The sequence below is a fragment of the Rana temporaria genome, chromosome 6 (assembly GCF_905171775.1).
Source record: "Rana temporaria chromosome 6, aRanTem1.1, whole genome shotgun sequence".
Classification (NCBI taxonomy): Eukaryota; Metazoa; Chordata; class Amphibia; order Anura; family Ranidae; genus Rana; species Rana temporaria.
Genome location: NC_053494.1, coordinates 205468814 through 205493282, shown reverse-complemented (window position 1 = coordinate 205493282; position 24469 = coordinate 205468814). Strand labels below are relative to the sequence as shown.

Here is a 24469-nt window from a genome sequence, read left to right as displayed (position 1 = left end):
CTAACCTCCCTTAACGCTCCCATTACAGGAGAGGAACTGACCGCGGCCATTAAGTCCCTACCCGCCCACAAATCCCCAGGCCCTGACGGGTTTCCATACGAATACTATAAGACCTTCCTCCCCACACTCCTCCCTCACATGACGAAGCTCTTCAATGCCTTCCTACAGCAGACCCCCATCCCGCAAGACATGCAGCGCTCATTCATCACCCTCATCCCCAAACCAGACAAGGACCCCTCACTATGCGCTAGCTACAGGCCGATAGCCCTGCTGAACTCTGATCTCAAGATCTTCACAAAGGTCCTCTCCCTCCGCCTAAATGTAGTTTTACCCTCTCTGGTCCATAAAGACCAAGTGGGCTTTGTCCCCCTCCGCCAAGCGGGGGACAACACGAGGAAGGTGATTGACCTAATTGACGTGGCGAGCAGGGAGGGACCGGAGTCTTTGCTCCTGAGTCTGGACGCAGAAAAGGCGTTTGACCGCCTTGGCTGGCCCTTCATGCTCGCCACGTTAAGGCATATGGGATTTAGGGGACCTTTCCTCCGGGCGGTCCGACACCTCTATACCAACCCGATATCGCAGGTGAAAACGCCCTTTGCCACTTCATCCACCTTCCCCGTTACTAATGGAACACGCCAGGGGTGCCCCCTATCCCCCCTCCTCTTTGCTCTCTGCGTCGAGCCCTTAGCAGCGACGATCCGAGGCAACCCGGACATCCGAGGAATCCCAGTAAGGGGGAGGGAATTTAAGATCTCCCTCTTTGCCGATGACATCATCCTGACACTAACGCGCCCCCGCATCTCCCTGCCTAACTTACACAGGGAACTAGAGTGCTACGGGGCCCTCTCGGGATATAAGACTAATACGTCTAAGTCTATGGCCATGCCGATCAATATGCCCGAACCAGAGGCCCTACACCTGCAGTCTGTCTTCCCGTACCACTGGGAGAGCACCTCCCTGAAATACCTGGGGGTCCAATTGACCCCAAGCTTTGCATCCCTGTACCAGGCCAATTTCCCCCCCCCTATACAGCTCAATAAGGGCGCTGATCCACAAATGGAAGCCCCACCAGATATCCCTATTGGGCCGGATAGCGGCAATAAAGATGGTTGTCCTCCCAAAACTACTATACCTCTTCCAGACCCTCCCTGTCCCGGTCCCCTGCGCACATCTGCGAACCCTACAAGCTGACCTCCTCCGGTACGTGTGGAACTACAAACGCCACAGGATCCCACGTTCGGTTATGACGGCATCACGAGCCGAGGGAGGTCTGGCCTTCCCAGACCTGGTCAAATACTACCAGGCCTCGCAGCTCCGGGCGGTGGCATCATGGTTCCCCCAAAAGTCTTACAATAGATGGACGGAGGTGGAAAAGATCTGGCTGGCGCCGATACACCCCAACAACCTCCTGTGGAACGCAGATGCGGCAGTGGAGCCCGGACGCTTACTGGGCTCCATGCGGCAGCTTCAAAGTACATGGAGGAGGCTAGCCCGAGACGGTCGACTTAGGTCCGATAGCTCCCTGCTGACCTCTTTCCTCTACAACCCTAAAGTACCGACCAGTCTCACCCACCAGATGTCCTGGCCCTGGGCTTCACGAGGCCTATTCCACTTTGGTCATTTAGTAGACCCCAGATCCCGCACCTTACACTCCTTCACTGATCTCCAAGCCAAACATGACATTCCACGGCAAGCTTTTTTCAGCTACCTACAGATCAGGCACTACGCCCAAACAATCGCTCCCCGGCTCCTATTCTCAAAACCGACCCCATTTGAGCGAATCATTCTCGAGGGCACTGCCCGAAGGGGTCTCATATCAGACATTTACCAAATCCTTAATGAATACCCCATACAAACCAAAGGTAAACATACATATATGCTCCGATGGGAGAAGGAGCTGGGGGAGGTACTCTCGGAGGACGAGTGGGGGGCAGTTTGGAGGCAGGCGGCCAAGAGTTCAATCTGCACCCTTTATAAGGAAAACATGTATAAAGTGCTGTTCTTTTGGTACCTGACACCGGACGTCCTCCATAGGATCTACCCCTCCACCTCTGACCGATGCTGGCGCTGTGGCCAAGCCAAGGGCACACTGTTCCATATCTACTGGACGTGTCCCCTGATTGTCCCATTCTGGACTCAAACGCAAGAGCTCCTATCTCGCCTCCTGGAGGCGCCCATACCCTTCTCCCCGAAGCTGTTCTTGCTAGGCCTATCCCTCCCTCGCATAGCTAAACCCTACAAGAAACTGCTGAGACACATAACCACAGCTGCGAGGTGCTTGATAGCGCTTCATTGGAAGAAACCAACCCCCCCATCACAAGAAGCCCTCTACGCTAGGGTCAAAGATGTAGAACTCATGGAAAAAATGACGGCTAGGATCCAGGATAGGTTGGATGCCCACGATCTGGTCTGGGAGAGGTGGCATGTGGTGGAGGACCCGCCGTGAGTCGACAATGGGCCGCCAAGGTACACTGCTCACCCTGACAATCTTGCCTGCCTCCCCCCCCCCCCCCGTCTCTCCTGTCCCTTCTCCTCTTTACCTTTTTCCTTCTCGCTTCCCTCTCCGCCCTGTCCCCCCCTCCTCACCCCACTCCCTCCTTACATCCACCCCCTCTCTTTCCCTATTTCTTCTTTTCTTTATTCTTTCTTTTAGATCTCCAATTGGGCTACATGTCACTGATAGCAGACATAGATACGGAGCCACTGTGTAAGCCCACCTAGCTGGAATTTTGTATCTCCGCTCCTCTTCTGTACTTGAACTGCTGCTATACTCTGTACTGAAATTTTTTTTTGAAAAATAAAAAATTGTTATTTGAAAAAAAAAAAAAATGCCATAAATATATCCCCTATTTTGTAGACTCTATAACTTTTGCGCAAACCAATCAATGTACGCTTATTGCGAATATTTTTATTACCAAAAATATTAGGGCTGTGGAAATTAACTATTCATCGATTAAGCTTTAATTTTTTTGATCGATTGAAAAAATTTTGATTGGTACTCACCTCTCCGCCGGCTTCCGGCCGTTCAGGGAGTTCCGTCGGAGATCAGGTGACGTCACGGACACCGGCGGGGCTTGCCGTGTCCATCTGAAGGGCTCCTTTGCATGGGCTTTCATATCTGCATGCCGGCGGGACCTTACTATCTGCCCCACACAAGGGCTGTTACACTTCCCTCTATCAACCTCGGATTCTACAGCAATCCACTCGTGACGCGCTGTATGCGACGGTCGGAAGCCTGTCAATCAATTAGGAACGCCCAGTCCCACAGAAGACATACCCGGAAGCGGCGGTGAAAATACGGTATGTACGGGGATAAAATAAAAAAAAAACAGCCGATTGTCATTAGGACAACTCAGCTGAATCTAATGTTAAATTTTTTTTTGGGGTGAACCCCCGCTTTAAGAGAAGGGTCTAAGGGTATATCTTAATATGGATTAGCCACGTGTTGAAAATGAAACTAAAATACGAGATTGCGAATGACCGCGCCGCGATGTATTTATGAAAGTACAAAATTACGAAACCATTAAACGAAAATTATTATCTAACAAAATTACGAATTTCGAATCAACGAAAATAAATTACACAGAATTACGGATCATTCATTATCAACGAAAATTAAACGGTTACGAAAATACGAACGGGTCCGAATAGGAAAACTTGCGTCTTAGGAAATTACGAATCTTTACGAATTTACGGAATGAGACGAAACAAAACAAAAAAAAAACGTATTTTTTTGTTGTGCACATGTCTATTCCCCACTGCTGCACAGCCAGGCACACAACATCTTCATCTTCCATCCAAACACCGCAAACAGTCCTGGAGCTTTGTTTTTGTGTTTATTTTTATTAAGGGGTAATAACTTGGATGGGGATAGGAATTATGGGATGCTCAACTTGATAGTGACAAAACCAGGGACAACTTCCTCCATATACACGGCTCCCATTGATTCCTCTGTACAGCTCTAATTCCTCTTTAGTAGCTAAGTCTCTATTAGATCAGCAACAGCCCTTTACAGGCGAGGAACTCTCAGTCCCTTTTGGAAGTAGCACAATGAGTTGTGAACTGCATCCTGGAGCACCTCCAGTTCTCCTGTAGACACGGGTCCCAGCTACTGCAGGAAATGTTAGCAGCACCTTGCTGCCTCTTCACCAGTCTACCCAGCTGACTCTCTGCAAATCTCCCAGGGCAAGGTAGGGAAGATTTAGGCACATCTGTCTTTCAGAGAGGCCAGCTACATGTGGCACTCCCTCGTGCTGTAGCACTCACACTGTCCCCCTTGCTCCCGCTGCCTCTCATGGAAGGCTCCTCAAGTTTTTTCCTGTTGTCCTGAGCCCCAGCCTGAGGCAGAGCACCCCTCCCCAGCCTAGGGGGTTCATGTCAAGTGCCACTGACAGTCTCCTGAGCACCCCCATCTCCATTTTTCCACCCGACTCCCTTCCCAGCATGACTTAGTCATATTATAGGGCTTTTTTAGTCCCCTGCCAGGCCTATCTCCTGGGGATTGGCTAAATGCCCCTAAATATGGAGAAAAGCCCTCCTAGCCTCCACCCTCTAATTTTCAGAATGTTCTCCAACTTTCCAGAGCCAGGGGAAGGCACCAGAGAGCTGTCTATATTAGTCATGTTGCCCTGAGCTTTATTAACCCTGACACCATTAGACTCCCTGGTTTAAACTTGAGTCAGGGTGTACACTTCCCTTCCCTCACACTAGTAGCACACTTCAGGTAGGATGAAGACCATGCATGCTCAGAATGTTGGGCTGGAATGTCTTGGATATGTAACCAACCAATTAAATGGTTGCCTTCACTTTGTTTGGGTAGCGTGTATATTTCTCTTGATAGTCCAAGTCATTGTTATAATAACTTGGTGTCTTTTCCCCTGTACAGGGTAGTAGAAAATGGAGTGGAACGAGTGGAGGTGGAAGAGGATGGCCAGCTGAAGTCCATCCGGGTCAATGGTAAGGTTACGGAAATCCGCCCTTGAATCTCCTGCTGAAAGTTAGAACAAAAGATCTAACCGCTACAACAAAAAGTTCGTCATAAGACGCCAATAAAAATTGCATGTCCTCCGTGTTTGCTTTGTAGTGTAGTCAGTGCTTTTTAGTTTAATAAAAATTCTCCCTGCACATATTTATAAAAAGGTATTTTTTTTTTTTTTTTTTATGTACATTAAAGTGGAGTTCCACCCATAAATATAACATTACATCAGTAGTTTTAAAAAAATGTCATTAGTTCTTTACAAATTTTTTTTTTTTTAGATCAAAGTGTTGTTGCTAGGCAGAATAGTTAATCTTCCCTCTTCCTGCACCTAGGTGCTTAATGCTTCCCAACCTACACCGCACAGACTCCTGGGAATGTAGTGGGTGTAACTTTCCAGGAGTCTGTGCATTCCCCAGTCTCAAAGAATCATGTGACTTGGACAGCACAGGTGCTGAAACCTGATCTGACACTGCTTGTGCAGCACTGAGCATGTTCGAGATTTGCAAGGCTGAAATCCAGGAAGTCATACAGTCTGGCTTCATGATGCACACACTTAAGATGGCCCCAGTCAATTTCTATTTTATAAAGTGTCTAAATGCTGTAACAACCTAACAAAACGGACCTTAGTTTACAGACTAACTTTACTAGAATACATTAAGCTTGTGTATTACAGGGGTATTTATATTTAAAAAGTGAAATTGTGGCCGGAACTCCGCTTTAATGGCTAATTCAAGACATGGCTATATTATCCATCTTGGACCAATGTAACTATGTACTGCATGGGCAAAACCTGTCTGATCCCTCAAAGGTGGAAATCCCTGAAGACGCTGCTACTCCAGTGATCTCCACTTGTTTCCGTGTCTTTTGCTGAGTGGCTTCACTCCTGCTTACTGAACACAGGTGGTCTGCTGCTCAGGACAGGCACCATTCAGGCCTTGTACACACGAGGGGATATCCGATGAAAACGGTCCGCCGGACCGTTTCCATCGGATATGTCCGCTGACGGATTTTGATCTGATGGCTGTACACACCATCAGATCAAAATCCCAGCGGAAAACAACCGCAGTGACGTGTCCGTGCCGTCGCCGCGACGATGGCGCGGCGACGTGCGCGACCCTGGAAGGTAAATACTTCCACGCATGCGTCGAATCACTTCGACGCATGCGAGGGATGGGGATCGGACGGACTTATCCGGTGAGTCTGTACAGACGACCGGATAAGTCCGAAGGACAGGTTTCCAGTGGATAGATTTCTTAGCATGCTAAGAAATTTTTATCCGCTGGAAAACCGTCGGCTGGAGAAATCTCCGCCGAAAAATGTCCGCTAGGCCCTACACACGACCGGATCTATCTGCTGGAACTGATCCGCGGATAAATCCCAGCGGACAGATCCGGTCGTGTGTACGAGGCCTCAGAGAATGCTTTGCAATGCAATTCTCTGATTGGATGAGGTGGGAGGTGATGTCACACTGTCCGCCTTGCCTTCTCTGAATGGCACCTGTGCCAAGCAGCCAACATCCTGTATTCAAAATGTGTGACTGGCTGATTTGGCTCAGAACCTGGAAGCAAATGGAGAGCCCCATTCCAGGGGCATTGGCCAGGTATAGTATATACATGGTTATATTGGTCAAAGCTAGATCAATGTTTACTAAAACTGAAGGGTGAAAAATCTGGCGCAGATGTGCATGGTAGCCAATCGGCTTGTAACTTCAACTTGTCTAATTAAGCTTCGGCAAAAAAAAACTGGAAGCTGATTAGTTTCTATGCAGAGCTGCACCAGATTTTTCACTCTCCAGCTTTAGTAAATCAATCCCAATGTACTGTATAGTATAGCCCTGTTTGGAGTTATTCTTTAAATCGGGTTGTCTCCTGGCAGATCACATGACCTCCTTGGTGGTTCTTCCTTTGGTGTTGGGTGGTTATTACCATGACAGCCTGAGCTCACAGGAAGTGAAGTGAGTGTTAAAAGTATTGGGACATCTGCCTTTACAAGCACATGAACTTTAATGGCATCCCAGTCTTAGTCCGTAGGGTTCAATATTTAGTCGGCCCACCCTTTGCAACAATAACCGCTTCAACTCTTCTGGGAAGGCCGTCCACAAGATTTAGGAGTGTGTCTATGGGAATGTTTGACCATTCTTCCAGAAGCTCATTTGTGAGGTCAGGCACTGATGTTGGACGAGGAGGCCTCATACGCCAAAGTATTGGTAAACTAAGCAGACTTCTGGACTGTTTTTGTTCTAAGAATTCTAGGGTTGGACATTGTATCTCTGCTCACTAGTATTGGGGAATATTCCAAATGGAGTAAAAAAAGTTGACGTGTTATATAGCTTGAGGGACATCCTGCACCCTACTTTTAACAGTACCACCTTTTTTCATAGTTACATAGGTTCAGAAAAAATACAAGTACGTCTAGTTCAACCAACCATGTGGGAGCTAGATCAGAATTGACCGTCTGGGGTGTGTGTGAGGAGACCATCAACTGAACCAACCAGGTCTACAGGAGATGCTCAAAAGTGCACCTGGCCTTGTTTAAAAACCTCAGGAGCTTCCAAAGAGGTCCTATAAAGCATATGTCGATACTTCTTGACTCCTCATGTTTGCAAAAGCTTAAAAGGCATGCACTATTATAGTTTATAGAAAGGCCTCGGTCAAACTTTTTAACCTTGAATTAACTTTTTTTGGCTTTATGGAACACCTCCTAATAATTATGTTTACAGCTCACAGTACAATAGTGTGCTGGTCCGTGAGAACAATGGGCCAGATCCACAAAGAGCCGCCGTAACTTAAATATTCTGATTTAAGTTACACTGCCGCAAAATTTCTACCTAAGTGCCCGATCCACAAAGCACTTACCTAGAAATTTTCGGCTGTGTAACTTAAATCCGTCCGGCGCAAGGCGTTCCTATTTTCATGGGGCGAGTCCCATTTAAATTAGGCGCGCTCCCGCGCCGGACGTACTGCGCATGCTCACGACGTCATTTTCCCGACGTGCATAGCGCGGTTTTACGTTACGCCGAGTTTTGTGAATCGCGCCGGGAAAAAAAAAAGATACGGCGGGAATTTTTTTTTTTAAAAAAATAAAAATAACAGCGTCGCGGGTAAGAAGGGTCTACTTTTACAAGGTGTAAACAGTTTACACTTTGTAAAAGCAGCCCTAATTTTACACATGCAACTTAATACTTACGGAGAAAAAAACGAAGCGTAAAAGCTTTGTGGATCTCCGTAAGTGCTAATTTGCATACCCGAAGCGGCATTTCGTCTCGAAATGCCCCCAGCGGCGGATGCGGTACTGCATCCTAAGATCCGGCAGTGTAAGTCCCTTACACATGTCGGATCTTCTGCCTATCTTTTGGAAACTGATTCTGTGGATCAGTTCCAAAGATAGAAACAGGGATACGACGGCGTATCCGTAGATACGCCGGCGTATCCCTTTTTGAGGATCTGGCCCAATGCTCCTTTCCTTTTTGTAGTCATTGGGAAGAATTCCCCCTACTATCTAAAAAGATGGTGTCAGTGGTTACACATCTGAGAGGCAGAAATCTTTATTGCTCCAAGGAACTCTTGGCAACCTCTGGAGGAACCCTGGTTTTAATTTTTTATGGCACAGGTTAAAATGGTCAAGAGACTTCCAAGACGTGAATATTAATACTAACCCATAGTTGAGTCAGGCATTCTCCAGGCCTTCTGCAATCGGTGTCTGGGGGGGGGGGGGGGGGGGAATGTAAAATAGCCAAGAATTTCACATCGCAGGCAGTGAGAGGTTATTCATGATCGGGGTCACTGGTTGTAGTGGAAACCTACATTTTAGGTTCAATAAAAGTTTTATTAGAAATTTTTGACAGAAATCAAAGAAAACCAGAACCGAACCCCCAACAATGGGTGGGACGGTCCACAATGTAATACAATATCACCTTCCATAATATTGGGTACAACATGGGTACAATTACATTACCCGCAAAAACATTTACACCGACATCTCCCGCATACCCCCCTACACATTCAACCATTGCCTCTCCTAGCCCTGGTGCCCCATTGGGAACCTACTGCGCCCATGGCCAGGAGAAAGCATGAAGATAACACATTTACACTAGGAGTGCTGCCACTAGGGAGGTAGTGGGCTGACCATGTGACTAGATCAACGAGAAAAAAAAATGAAAAGAAAAGAAAATGGGCCATGGGAATCAACCTATAACATTGGGAGGTCAACAACTAGCCTTGGTCCATTTTAATACATTCGTGGAAGGTAATAAGAGTAACAGAGAAGAATAAAGAGAGAATAAGTCCAGATGATAGAACATAAAAGAGAGAGAAAAGAGAACAAAGAAAAGGTAGGAAGAAGAAGAAGGGGGTGGGAAGGGACTTCCCTACATTTTAATAATTAAATTTTTTTTGGTGGAATTCTCAAACTTGATCGGCTTCTTTCTTTCAGAGGCAAGAGATTTAGAGTGTAACTCAAAAAAAAAAAACTGTGTGTGATTTCCTCTCACGTAACAATGTTTTTCACCTAAAATGGAACCCCAAGTTAAAGTTTGTGTGTCTTGGCCTTGAATTGCTCATGGTCTCTCCATTGGGAAGATATGTCTCGTTTCCTGTCCTGGTGACCAGGGATGGAATACTCGTACCATAATGGCAATAAATTTCAACAAATCAGAAATTATTTTTATTTAGTTGTATTTAGTGTACTTATTATGAAACAAATTTTTTTAAATTCAAAAATGTATTTGAAATCAAATTTGAAAATGAATTGGAAATGGAATTTTTTTTAAATAAACGGTGAAATAAAATAATTACTACTTGGGCTAGTACAATAATAGAATAAAACAGAATATAATTGAAAATAATGGAATGGGGGGGAAATATATAGAATGAAATAAATTTTTTCTATTCCTTTTTTTATTTTCTATTTTAATCTGTTTTATTCTATTGTTGTCTATGCTATTCTATCCTGTATTTTATTATGTTCTTTTATATTCCTTTTTATTTGTATTCTATTCTTTTTAATTTTCCATTCTGTTCTTTTTTTTATTACATTCTGTCTTCTATAAAGAAATCGTCATCTTATTTCACTTAAATACAGTAAAGTATAAATTGGAATATGTTTCCATTTTTCGTATTCAAATTCATTTTCAAATAATAATCAAATTTGATTAAAAAAATAATGCATATACGGAACAAATGCCGTAAATGAATCATTCTAACATAACGAATGTGACAAAAGAAAATGTATTTATTTAAAGCGGAGGTCCACACAAAAATGGAACCTCTGCCTCCCCCCTCCGATGTCTCGCCCCTTCCGCCTCGCTGTCTCCTGGGAAAGGCACAGGTCCCAGAAGATAGGGGCGACCAGTTAGGACGTGCTGCGTGACTCACGCAAGCGCAGTAGGGAACCGGGAAGTGAAGCCACAATGCTTTATTTTCTGATTCCCTCACAGAGGATTGAGGCGGGGGCAGCCGAGAGCCGAGCGATTGCGCGGCTTCGGCAGCCAACATCGCGGGCGCCCTGGACAGGTAAGGGTCCATTTATTAAAAGTCAGCAGCTGCAGTATTTGTAGCTGCTGGATATATATATATATATATATATATATATATATATATATATATATATATATATATATATATATATATATATATATATATATATATGAATGAATATATATATATATATATATATATATATATATATATATATATATATATATATATAATCTAATATAAAAAATATTTATTTTATTTCTCTTGCTTCTACTGTGGTCACGGTGACAGGAAGTGAGGGGCAATCTACTCAACAGTACCAAAAAATGGGTTCTGATCCTTTTTGCACGCTCTCGCATACAAATAACGTTTTGATTGGAATTTCATCTTAAGGATAAAAGAATGTCTAAGCCACTTGGAGCAATCCTGGAGGTGACTGTCCTGGCAGACACCTGTGGCACCATCCTAAACTCGGGACAATGGTAGTTGCCTAAAATAATGCGTTCAAGTCAAACCCGAGGTTGGCGAGTGTGCCTACTGTGCTCATGAACATTTAATTGCATTTAAATTGTTGTCACAGATTGGACAATGAACATCAAACAACTGTTGGTAGTGTTTGGCTTGTAAAAGTTTGAATCAATTAATTTGCAATGAATCCTGATTCCACTGTTATTTTGCAGGGGTAGAAGATGAACTTGCCTTGGCCTTGGAGATGAGCAAACGTGATCACCAGACAAACATGCAAACCCCCACCAGCCGTGTCAGGGGGTCACCAAACCACCTCCAGCGATCTCAGAGCGCCGCCCCTGCTTACACGGTACTGGACAGCGATGACGAAGATGAGGATCTGCAACTGGCCATGGCCTACAGCCTCTCCGAGATGGAGGCCACCGGGCAGCACCGAGCAGGTGTGAGAATTACACAGAAAGCAGGGAAAGGGCAGGCGCAGGAGGTATTGAGGCAGCTGAAGGCGCAGGGCCAGACAGCACATCTGCTGAGACGCCATCAGTTGACTGCAGATCAGCTAAGGCAGCAACAAGCGATCGCAAACCAACTAAGGCTTCATCAGGTGACTATAGGTCAGCTAAGGCAGCAGCATAGGGCGGCAGAGCAACTGAGACCTCATCAGGTGACTGCAGAGCAACTGAGCCCTCATCAGGTGACTGCAGAGCAACTGAGCCCTCATCAGGTGACTGCAGACCAACTGAGACCTCATCAGGTGACTGCAGACCAACTGAGACCTCATCAGGTGACCATAGAGCCGCTAAGGCACCAGCTGGGGGCAGCAGACCAACTGAGACATCAGGTGACCATAGATCAGCTAAAACACAAGCTGGGGGCAGCAGATCAACTTAGGCACCAGCAGGTGACGGTAGAGCAGCTGAATCATCAGTCACAGCAGATTAAGGACTTTCAAAGCCCAAACAGGGATGCAGTACAGCAGCAGCCAAGGCCGGATCAAGACCTTCAAGAAGACCAAGTTAGTGGGGAGCTGAATAGCTCAAAGAGAGACCAGAAAAAGAGAAAAAAAAGATGTTTCATCTGTTAGTGGCAGCCAAGATTTTCACTCATCACCTTAATGGCAACTTTGTGCTGAAGAGGTCTCTGAGATCTGTTGGCGTCCAGAGCCCCGGCCTATGTTTGCGTCCCTCTCTGTGCATCACTGCACCTCCTGCTCCTACAGCAACCAAATAGTTTAAAGCAGCGCAGCGCTGACCTATGAAACTGATGAGCTGGCATTTTCTAAAGCCACTTAAGAGATGAGCTTTGTGTCGTCTGACCTTTTGGCTGCTCTGATTAGTGGCTTAACACTGCCTCTTCTATCCGGATCTCTGCTGAACGCTGATTGGACTAACCCACTGGAAGCCTCTCTCCAGCGATCTGCATGTAGCGGTCTGTCTTCCTTCTTTTCTGGGCTCTGTTCTCCTTCTTTCCTCTGTTCATCAGGGATGGGTTTCCTGCTAAACCGCCAAGCCACTTGGACTTTTATAAACACTTCAATGCCTTGAAAATATAATTTCCCGGGATGCTGGAACCATTTGCGATGTCGTTTTGTGACATCCTAGCGGCCTTCTAGTTTTGTGCCAAAAAGTCCTTATTTTACTCAAGTCCTTCCCTGAATTTTTTTGGGGCTCATGTATAAATGTTATCAGAAATTTAAGAAGTGCTTAAAGTGTTACTAAACTCAAGAGCCTGCAGTCGCTATATCTGATCTCCCACAGTACACAGAACATGGAAATGCAATTATTTTAGTAAAAATAAACCGCTAAATACGTTTTCTCATCAGCAGTATATAGCAGTCTTGGGACTTCTAGCAGTCTCTGGTTAACCACTTCAATACCGGGCGTATTCACCCCCTTCCTGCACAGACAAATTTACAGCTTTTGGCGCTCACACTTTGACAATTGCGTAGTCATGCAACACTACCCAGGATTTTTATTTAATAAGATTATTTATATATATATATATATATATATATTATATAGAAGTGCTTTCTTTTGGTAGTATTTAATCGCTACTGGGTATTTTTTATTTTTGTGATGCACGTGAAAAAATTGCAAAATAATATATATTTTCGAAAACATTTTTAGTTTCTATTTGCAAAATTTTATAAGTAATTTTTGTTCATAAATTTGGGCCTGCTACATATCTTTTGGTAAAAAAAAAAAAAATATCCCAAATAAGTGTATATTATTTTAGACTTGTGTGAAAGTTGGTCTACAAGTTATGGTACCAGTAATTAAAAATGTATCGCACCTGATGTACTAACGTAATTTTTTGAGACACTAACAAGTCTAGACATATGCACTGCCGAAAAAGTAGTTTTGTTTTCATTTTTTTTTTTTTTTTTTTTTAGCTTTTTTCAAAACTTTGGAAATTTTTAAATTCGGAAATTTCGGAATTAATGAATTTGTCAAAATCCATTAAACAAATTTGGAACTAAACAAATTGCACATGTCTACACGTCAGAAAAGTACAAGTATCCCCCACATGACCCCTTTTTTAGAAAGTAGACATTCCAAGGTATTTAGGAAGAGGCACGGTGAGTTTTTTGAAGTTTGTATTTTTTTTTTCTCACAATTGGGAAAATTAAGAGTGTGTGTGTGTGTGTGTGTGTGTGTGTGTGTGTGTGTGTCCCCCGCTAACAGCTAGTTCCCCTACTTATGATCACCCAAGCCAGTGGTTGTCAACCCTGGCTTGCTCCCTCTGCGTCCCAGCCTGTTTTGATTGACAACCCGTTCCGGCCCGCTGTGTGGGACGGTTATGTCGCACGTGAGCGTCGGCTGACTCCGGCTTGACTCGTGGTCATCTGTGGCGCTGCACACTGTGAATTCCTCCCATCTCCTTGCCTACTGGCGAGCGCCGATGGCCTCTGGCTCGCTTACGAGTGACTGTGGGTTTGCTTAGCGGTGTTGCACATCACGGCAGATCCTTATCCCTTATGATCACCGGACCCAGTGGTTGTCAACCCATCCACATTTGACATACCGGCTAGGTATTGTATTAATTTTGATTTTAAATGCTTTTATGTGAACTTTCTACTCATTTTGGACAATAAATCAATGTATTGGCCTTTATCATCGGCTTGGTGCTATTCATTTGGAAGATTCTATGTCATCCACACACATTCAGAGCAAGCTGTTCATTTATTTTGTTTGGACATTGCTGAATGGCCCTGTAATAGCAGACAGAGGTTCAGAGGTCCTGCAGCCTCATAGGACAGTCCGAGGAGACTGAAAACCCCTCCTACAAGCTTTAACCAGACACTGATAGAAGTCACAAGACTGCTAAATTCTGCTGAGGAGAAGAGGTATTTAGCAGTTTATATTAACAAAAACTATTAGCATTTCCATGTTCGGTGGGAGACTAGATATAGTGAATGCAGGCTCCTGGGTTAATAATACTTTAAGACTTACTGTTGATGAAGCAGGAAGAAAGCAACAGGAATGACGCAGACTGTTTGAAAAGCAGGTGAGGTGACAGGACAAACTCTGGTGCTAGGGAGACACAAAAAAGTAAAAACTTACAAGTATAGTGTCTTATCTTCTCTCTGCCTTCTCCCTCATGGGCCTGTGAACTTCAGCACTGTAAAAGCTTCTGTCTGCCTTCCTGTCTAGCTAAGCCAAGGCAGATAATCAAGGCTGGAAATATACATATTTTAATTGAATAAATTGACGTAAACTTTTTGAGACCAGGGGTTGGGGTAAAATCCCAACAACAAAGTGATGGCTCTGGGCTTCAACAAAATGGCGGCCTCCAGCAAGAAGAAACGGGAGCAATGCTGGAGGAAATTAACGTCAGACGCTAATTTTGGCAGCATCATTTTTAATGTATGTTCTTTTGTTAACGAGCATAACTTTTTTTTTCTTTTTTTTTATCAAACTGTTATGGGTAAAATTCCAGTTTAAGATGCACAAAGATGTATGTTACATTTTGGATAATTCCCCTCTATTTCTGACATTTTAACACTGTATCAATTTTATACATGAGCCCTGGTGAATTACAATGCCTTTTAAATGGATGTCCACAGAGCTGCCTAAAATCCTTGATCTATTCTACTATTTACATACTATTTATTCATCCTTTCTCGGTCTTCAAGATTAACAAATTAAGAATGTGAAGAATAAGGTGTCTGTTAAACCGGAAATGTTACAAGTTACAGCTGAACTCTAGGCAGATCTAGAAAGATAAATTTACGTTTTATGTATTTATTAAAAGTGATGGCCATTGGCTCCCGCTGCTGTCAAATCCAATGATGCGGGCGCCGGGGGGTGGGGCCGAGTCAAACATTCGGCAGCTATGAACGCCGAATGAATGACTCAGAAGCGTGCCCGCAAGGTAACCCCCCCCTCGGGAGCGCGCTTCTCAGAGGAGGTTATCTAATGTGGGGAGGAGCCACCGTTGGACCCCAGAACAGGTGGATCGGGGCCAGTATGACATTTTTGTTTAAAAAAGGAACCTTTAGTGTCACTTTGAGCCCTTATTCACACGTGCGACTTTCGGGGGGGGGGGGGGCAGGGTCAGGGCCATCTTAATAGCATCATGGGCCCCTGGGCAAAGTAATGCTCTGGGGCCCCTACAATGATGACAGTGCAGGTAAACAGACATCAAGTAGGTAGGAGGCAGACTGCCCCCCCTGTGTATCTATCACTCTCAGTGCCATCATGGCCCCCCCCCATTTTCGGGGCAGCGTGGGCTCAAGGACCAGCTGCTTTGGGGAAAAACAGGCCCCCCCCCCATGCAGCTGGGGCCCCTGGGCAGTGCCCAGGTGTGTCCTCTCATTAAGACAGCCCTGGGGGGGGGGGGCAATTTGAGAGACATCTGTGTGAGTTCATGCACAGATGTCTATTGAATTTTCCCCTGAAGTCACCAAAAGTAGTGCAGTAACCAGTGTGGCGTGGCACCAATTGGGACAGTGCAAAAGGCTGTGATTTGGCATTTGAATGGGGCCTAAATGTTCTTCAGTCACATTTCAAGAAGTAGAGTTTTGTGGGCCTTAAAGCAGAACTGCAGTCAACAATAAAATAAAGCAATGAATAGCCCATTCACATACAAATTAAAAAAAATGCATCTTTCTCTTATCGTCCATGGACGGACACAGCTCCTTAAATCTTGACAAGTGGGTTATGTTCCCTGTTTACAGGAGAGGACTAGGCAGAAACATGTTAAATAGTTAAATACATGTTACATTAACAGAGTTGAACAGCCCCGCCCAGGGGGCGGTCCCTCCAGACATAACCCTCCTCACTGCAGCTTGCAGCCTCAGTTTCGTTCTGCCTAGCAAAGGAGAAGGACGTATGGCTCCCTTTGGGCCCAGCGCCCTGAGGAGAAATTTTATTTTATTCTTTCTATGGGCCTCAGGCCCTAAATACCTTTGAACGTCGGGTAGTTCTGCATGGAATCCATTTGTTCGGTGGTAGCTGCGCTTCATCCGGGGGATGTCCTGACGTCCTCGGACATCAGGGATGCATACATTCATGTCCCGTTTTGCACGTCACAGTGTTTTTTTCTGTGCTTCGTGATGAGAGAAGGGTCTCTGTCAGCCTGTGGCCCTCCCTTTTGATCTGGCGTCGGCACCATGGGTTTTCAGCTAGGAGCTCGCACTTATTTGAATTTTGTTGGGACAGCGAGGCTTTGCCTCATTGGCTACTTGGACGACTTTCTTCTGAGAGCAGCTTCTGTCTCCGACCTAGTGGATGGGTTATTCCCATTCAGACCCTCCGAAGATTCGGGTGGATGTTAAACGTTTAGGCCAGAAAGTGTAGCTCGGTGGCAGCAATCCTGCCCTCCATGTGTGCGACCCAGGGTTCAAATCATGGGCATGCTAGGTTCCGACTCAGCGTTGGAGTATCTAGTGTTGATCCAGACTCCTCAGTGGCAAAGGTCCTGAAATCTGTAGATTGCTGTGCGCCACCTAGTCAGAGTCTCTCTGAGTTGGTGACAGAGATTCCCGACTCTTCGGTCCGGGAAGTTGTTCCTTCCTTCCAGTGGTCGGTGTTTACGACGGATGCCAGCTCACGGTTTGTGAACCTGGAGGTTCACAAAACTGGGGGGTCCAGTCGGCCCTGACTCGCTGGACTTGCGTGGACCTATGACCACACCTCCTTGAATGTGTCTGGTCTCGGTAGCTACCCAGGGTCGGGCCTGGCTAGTGCCTGGTGAGAGACCGCCTGGGAATACCAGGTGCTGTCTACTGTTCATTGTCCTACTATTTTAGGCGATCAGGCTATGCTTCTCCTTGTGGTCGACCGATCTGGTTTCAGCCAGACAACGCCACGGCCTTGGCTTCAGTCTACCATCAGGTATGCCGGCAGGCGGACTACTGGAGTCGCCAGATGCTGGACCAGGGCGATTGGTCTTTGTGCTTGGGTTGTTTCGGCTCCCTTGCAGGAGGTGAGCCTCACATGGCATGGATCTCCTGGCAGCTTGTCTTCGCCGCAAGGGTGTCAAAGTTAGTGGCCAGGTCTAGTGATCTTGTACAGACGCGTCAGTCGCGCTGGTGGCCCTGTGTTGTCTGTATCAGTGATTTTTTTTTTGCCATTCCTCCATGGTAGTTGCTTCCTCGGCCGCTCCACAGAGTGGATGCTGAGGAGATCCCGATGATTCTAATCGCTCCAGATTGACCTCGGTGTCCTTGGTTCGCTGATATCAGGCGCCTGGTAGCGGAGGCACCCTGGCGATTGCCAGGGCAGGAGGTTCCTGTCTCAAGGTCCCATACTTCCTCCTGTTGTACAGTCACTGACTTGCTCAACATGGTTATTGGAAGCCAGACTTTAGATGACCAGGGTCTGTCTGACTCGGTCATCTCAACAGGGCACGGTAGTCTTCTTCCGGAGGATCTACCGTCGCACCTCTCTTGGTGCGAAGGGATGGAGTGACGTCCACGGGCGTACTCTCGGTGTCAAGGGTCCTGCTGTTTTTAAAGCTTGGATTGGATCTAAAAATTGCTTAAAGCACCGTTTGGGGGCAGATTTCAGCCTTGGCTGTGTTCGTTTAGTGGCCTTTTTGCGGCCCATTCCCTGGTGGGTCCCCTTTTTTTGTGTGCAAGGGGTTTGTCATATACTTTCCCCTCTTGGCCCATCTCTTCCCCCATGAGTTTTGACTCTGGTGCTCTCGGTTCTTCAGGAACCTTCCTTTTGGAAACATCAGAGAGATTTTCTCTTGACACTATCTCAGAAGGTGGCCCCTTTAGTGGCCTTTACCTCTGTTAGAGGGGTTTCTGAGTTGGCGGTCTTGTCTTGCAAGCCGCCATGCTTGATCCCCCATAAGGATTAGGTGATGGTGCGCCCGCGACCTTCCCTTCTTCCGAAGGAGGTTTCGGCCTTTCATACTTTAGGCGTGGTACGCGCTTTGCGGGTATACCAGCCTACTACGGCTCCATTTCGGAGCTTCTGACTCTCTTTTGTGTCGGTGTCTGGTCCACAAAAGGGCCTGGCGGTCTCGTCGACCACCATTTCTCGGTGGATCAGGCAGGCCGTCATACAGGCCTATGCTTCTAAGGGGCGGGCCCCCCTTTCCGGTCACGGCACTTTCGACCAGGGCAATTGGTGCTTCCTGGGGTTTTTTTTCGACATCATGCGTCGGTCTCACAGGTGTGCGAGGCGGCGATTTGCTCGTCCGTTCACGCTTTTTCCAGAATTTACATGGTTGCTGTGAGTGCATCTTATGATGTTTTTTTCAGCCGCTAGTTTTTGCCGGCGGCTGTTTAAAGTTGCACCTCCTCCGTTGAGGAGCTCTGCTTGTTTTGGGGTGAAGTTAAAATAGTTTTTACTGATATATTTCCCACCCCTCGTTTTTTTGACACTGCTTGGGGACGTCCCACTTGTCAAGATTTAAGGAGCTGTGTCCGTCCATGGACGATAAGAGAAAATAGGATTTTTTGTACTCACCGTAAAATCCTTTTCTCTGGAGTCCATGGACGGACACAGCTCCCACCCCTCCTTTTTAGGTTTGTACTGCTTGTTACGAACTGAGGCTGCAAGCTGCAGTGAGGAGGGTTATGTCTGGAGGGACCGCCCCCTGGGCGGGGCTGTTCAACTCTGTTAATGTAACATGTATTTAACATGTTTCTGCCTAGTCCTCTCCTGTAAACAGGGAACATAACCCACTTGTCAAGATTTAAGGAGCTGTGTCCGTCCATGGACTCCAGAGAAAAGGATTTTACGGTGAGTACAAAAAATCCTATTTTTTCTGCAATGCTTACCTTTAATCTGTAGTTGTACACCGCAGTGCTTCTTTTCCACCACAAGATGTCCTTAGTCTTCTGCTTTGAATGATGGCCATATAATGCCATGAAAAACAGCGAAAGCTAATATTTTATATAAATGTCCCCCCCCCCCCCCCCAAAAAAAAGCCACTACCACCTAACTGTGCACTCACTACACAAAAATATATATCCATTCTACTGGTGAAGCGCTTCTAATGTGTTCTTAAAGCGGGGGTTCACCCTTAGAGGGCACTTTTCCCCCTTAGATTCCTGCTCGTTATTACTAGGGGAATCGGCTATTTATTTTAAAATATGTGCAGTACTTACCCGTTTACGAGACGCATCCTCTCCGTCGCTTCCGGGTATGGGCTTCGGGAATGGGCGTTCCTTCTTGATTGACAGGTTTCCGAGAGGCTTCCGACGGTCGCATCCATCGCGTCACGATTTTCCGAAAGAAGCCGAACGTCGGTACGCAGGCGCAGTATAGAGCCGCACCGACGTTCGGCTTCTTTCGGCTACGAGTGACGCGATGGATGCGACCGTCGGAAGCCTCTCGGAAGAATGTCAATCAAGAAGGAACGCCCGCTCCCGAAGACCCATACCCGGAAGCGACGGAAGAAGATGCAGCTCGAAAACGGGTAAGTACTGCCCTAGACCGAACGAGCAGGAAGCTAAGGGGAGATTTTTTTTTTTTTTTTAAATGGGTGAACTCCCGCTTTAACCACTTAAGACCCGGACCTTTAGGCAGCTAAAGGACCCGGCCAGGTTTTGCGATTTGGCACTGCGTCGATTTAACAGACAATTGCGCGGTCGTGCGACGTGGCTCCCAAACAAAATTGACGTCCTTTTTTTCCCACAAATAGAGCTTTCTTTTGGGGGTATTTGATCGCCTCTGCGGTTTTAATTTCTTGGGCTATTTATTTTTTTTACTAGGAATGCCGCGGATCTGTGATTTTTTTTCCGGAACTGCGACATTATAGCGGACACATCGGACACTTTTGACACATTTTTGGGACCATTCACATTTATACAGCGAACAGTGCTATAAATATGCATTGATTACTGTATAAATGTGACCGGCAGGGAAGGGGTTAACCACTAGGGGGTGAGGAAGGGGTTAAATGTGTAGCCTAGTGAGTGTTCTAACTGTAGGGGGAGGGGGGTGACTGGGGGAGGTGACCGATCTGTGTCCTTATGTACAAGGGACACAACATCGGTCTCCTCTCTCTGACAGGACATGGATCTCTATGTTTACACACACAGATCCACGGTCCTGCTCAGTTACTGGGCAATCGCGGGTGACCGGCGGCCACCGGGCAAGTGCATTGTGTTCCCAGTAACGCGACGGGTGTGCGCGGGCGCCCTCTAGCGGCTTTAAATGACTGGACGTCATATGACGTCCTGTCAGAACAATGGAGTCTTCCGCCCGCCGACGGCGTGCGGTTGACAAGTGGTTAAGAAAGCTGTGATCGGCGCACCTCGTAAGTGGGGCCTTTGAGAGAGCTGTGACCGCCGCAACGCGTAGGAAACCTTTGAGAGAGCTGTGACAGGCACAACACGTACGCCACCTTTGAGAAAACTGACTGGCGAAACGCGTAGGGCACAGTTGAGAAAGCTGTGACTGATGCAACATGTAGGCCACTTTTTGAGAAAGCTGTGACCCGCACGACGTGAAAGTTGGGCCTTTGAGAAAGATGTGACAACGGTACAACGCCTAAGGGAGGGGGGGTGTCATCATCAGAACACCATGTTGAATTGATATACACTTTAATGGTACGGTGTGTAGTGATGGCACAGTTAGGTGGTAGGTGCTGCCCATCCCTAGCCTGTAGCTGGACAGTGGAAGGAGAAGCAGCTCATCTCTCTGTCACTCTGCTCTCTCCTACTATCAGCTTATGTCTGCTAAAGTTCAGCTTTAACATTGACTGACGAATGTACTGTACAGGAGTTACTTTATCGGACATATCCTTTAACTGTATGCTGATTGTTGTTTACACGCACACACGTGAATTATTTGCCTACTGAATGTCTTGCTTTTCTCACTAGGTGTGTTCTGAGATCGGAGTCACATACACTTCTGTTACCGTCGCTGGCTGGGATGGGTTTGCTGGGGGAGCACAGGCAAGCTTTCCCCCTCCCCCAACACAATGCACCTTCCCTGCGAGCTGGTTTTGGCACTTGGGCTGTACCATCTTGAAAGATTCAGGGGGAAGCCTGTCCACTACACTGGAATAAGACTTTAAATGCGGATGCTCTGGGGTGGGATAAAGGGGCTGGACCCAAGGGACATGTATATATGGATGTGGGACTGCGTGGCTGAGAGTGTCGTACATATTTACATGAAAGAAAAGCTTGTGGATTCTAAACATATCGCCTACTTATTAGTGCTTTAAGATGAACGATGCTGAGGACTGTGATTGTGGTAACAATGGATCTCCATGGATAGAATTACATTAAACTCTCTCATCAGAAAAGAGGAACATGCGCGTTCCATGCAAGGACTTTACTCCATTAAAACAGAAAACTTTTAATAAAGGTCTCGCTGTGTCTCAATGTCTTTCTAAAATGTTTGATACAAGGAATTTCTCAGGACTGCATCTAGTCTGTCTGATCTGGAGGGCAGTAAAGAAAAAGTCAGGGGGGCATAATGTGGGCAGTAAAGAAAGTCAGGGGGGCATAATGTGGGCAGTAAAGAAAGTCGGGGGGGGGGCAATGTGGGCAGTAAAGAAAGTCAGGGGGGGATAATGTGGGCAGTAAAGAAAGTCAGGGGGGGGCATAATGTGGGCAGTAAAGAAAGTTGGGGGGGATAATGTGGGCAGTAAAGAAAGTCATGGGGGCATAATGTGGGCAGTAAAGAAAGTCGGGGGGGGGGGGGTAATGTGGGCAGTAAAGAAAGTCAGGGGGGCATAATGTGGGCAGTAAAGAAAGTCAGGGGGGCATAATGAGGGCAGTAAAGAAAGTCAGGGGGGCATAATGTGGGCAGTAAAGAAAGTCAGGGGGGGGAATAATGTGGGCAGTAAAGAAAGTCAGGGGGGGGATAATGTGGGCAGTAAAGAAAGTTGGGGGGCATAATGTGGGCAGTAAAGAAAGTCATGGGGGCATAATGTGGGCAGTAAAGAAAGTCGGGGGGGGGGGGGGGATAATGTGGGCAGTAAAGAAAGTCAGGGGGGGGGATAATGTGGGCAGTAAAGAAAGTCAGGGGGGGGGATAATGTGGGCAGTAAAGAAAGTCAGGGGGGGATAATGTGGGCAGTAAAGAAAGTCAGGGGGGGATAATGTGGGCAGTAAAGAAAGTCGGGGGGGGGGGATAATGTGGGCAGTAAAGAAAGTTGGGGGGGGGGATAATGTGGGCAGTAAAGAAAGTCAGGGGGCATAATGAGGGCAGTAAAGAAAGTAAGGGGGGGGGGATGATGTGGGCATTAAAGAAAGTCAGGTTAGGGGATAGTGTGGGCAGTAAACAAAGTCAGGGGGGGGGGGATAATGTGGGCAGTAAAGAAAGTCAGGGGGGCATAATGTGGGCAGTAAAGAAAGTCAGGGTGGATAATGTGGGCAGTAAAGAAAGTCAGGGAGGGATAATGTGGGGAGTAAAGAAAGTCAGGGGGGCATAATGAGGGCAGTAAAGAAAGTCAGGGGGGGGATAATGTGGGCAGTAAAGAAAGTCAGGGGGGGCATAATGAGGGCAGTAAAGAAAGTCAGGGGGGCATAATGTGGTCAGTAAAGAAAGTCTGGGGGGGGGCATAATGTGGTCAGTAAAGAAAGTCAGGGGGGCATAATGTGGGCAGTAAAGAAAGTCAGGGGGGCATAATGTGGGCAGTAAAGAAAGTCAGGGGGGCATAATGTGGGCAGTAAAGAAAGCCAGGGGGGATAATGTGGGCAGTAAAGAAAGTCAGGGAGGGATAATGTGGGCAGTAAAGAAAGTCAGGGGGGCATAATGAGGGCAGTAAAGAAAGTCAGGGGGGGGGAAATGTGGGCAGTAAAGAAAGTCAGGGGGGGCATAATGAGGGCAGTAAAGAAAGTCAGGGGGGCATAATGTGGGCAGTAAAGAAAGTCAGGGGGGCATAATGTGGTCAGTAAAGAAAGTCTGGGGGGGGCATAATGTGGTCAGTAAAGAAAGTCAGGGGGGCATAATGTGGGCAGTAAAGAAAGTCAGGGGGGCATAATGTGGGCAGTAAAGAAAGTCAGGGGGGCATAATGTGGGCAGTAAAGAAAGTCAGGGGGGGGATAATGTGGGCAGTAAAGAAAGTCAGGGGGGGGATAATGTCAACAATCTCTATGTGGCTGCAATACATGTATTAGGCCAGCGGGGCTCAAACTCTTGTTAGTCCTGACACTCCTGACATAACAAGGCGTGACAGATTTGCTTTGAATCTAGGAGCCAGATAATTCTCCCGCTCTACAAGACTCTGGTCCGGCCGCACCTAGAGTAGCTATCCAGTTCTGGGCACCAGTCCTCAGGAAGGATGCGCTGGAACTGGAGAGAGTCCGGAGTAGGGCAACAAACATAATTAAGGGATTGGAGGATCTCCGCTATGGGAAAAGTTGCGAGCACTGAACTTATTCTCTCTGGAGAAGAGACGCTTGAGAGGGGAGATGATTTCAATGTATAAATGCCGCACTGGTGACCCCACAATAGGGAGAAAACTCTTTTGCGACAGGGAATTTAAAAAGACACGTGGCCATTCGCTAAAATTAGAAGAGAAACGTTTTAACCTTAAAATGCATAGAGGGTTCTTTAACCACTTAAGGACCGCCTCCTGCACATATACGTCGGCAGAATGGCACGGCTGGGCACAGGCACGTACAGTTACGTCCTCTTTAAGTGCACAGCCGTGGGTCGCGGGCGCGCGCCCGCGACCCGATCCGAAGCTCCGTGGGACCCGATCGCCGCTGGAGTCCCGCGATCCCCGGAGCTGAAGAACGGGGAGAGCTGTGTGTAAACACAGCTTCCCCGTTCTTCACTGTGGCGCCGTCATCGATTGTGTGATCCCTTATATAGGGAAACTCAATCAATGACGTCACACCTACAGCCACACCCCCCTACAGTTAGAAACGCAAGAGATCACACGTAACCCCTTCAGCGCCCTCTTGTGGTTAACTCCCAAACTGCAATTGTCATTTTCACAGTAATCAGTGCATTTTTTATGCATTTTTTGCTGTCAAAATGACAATGGTGTCAAAATTGTCTGAAGTGTCCGCCATAATGTCGCAGTCACGAAAAAAATTGCTGATCGCCGCCATTAGTAGTAAAACATTTTTTTTTTTATAAAAAATCATAAATCTATCCCCTATTTTGTAAACGCTATAAATTTAG

At 46.6% G+C, this 24469-nt stretch overlaps 1 protein-coding gene across 1 annotated transcript in view; it reads left to right on the top strand.

The window, feature by feature from the left end:
* DNAJB2 (DnaJ heat shock protein family (Hsp40) member B2) overlaps positions 1–21712 on the top strand; it is a 71894-nt gene extending 50182 nt beyond the window's left edge. The window contains exons 9-11 of the mRNA XM_040358138.1: positions 4886–4956; positions 11133–11360; positions 21206–21712. Of these exons, the coding sequence (XP_040214072.1) occupies positions 4886–4956; positions 11133–11360; positions 21206–21216 (310 nt within the window). The 3' untranslated portion in view covers positions 21217–21712. The remainder of the gene's footprint in view (positions 1–4885; positions 4957–11132; positions 11361–21205) is intronic.
* Positions 21713–24469: the final 2757 nt, after the last annotated feature.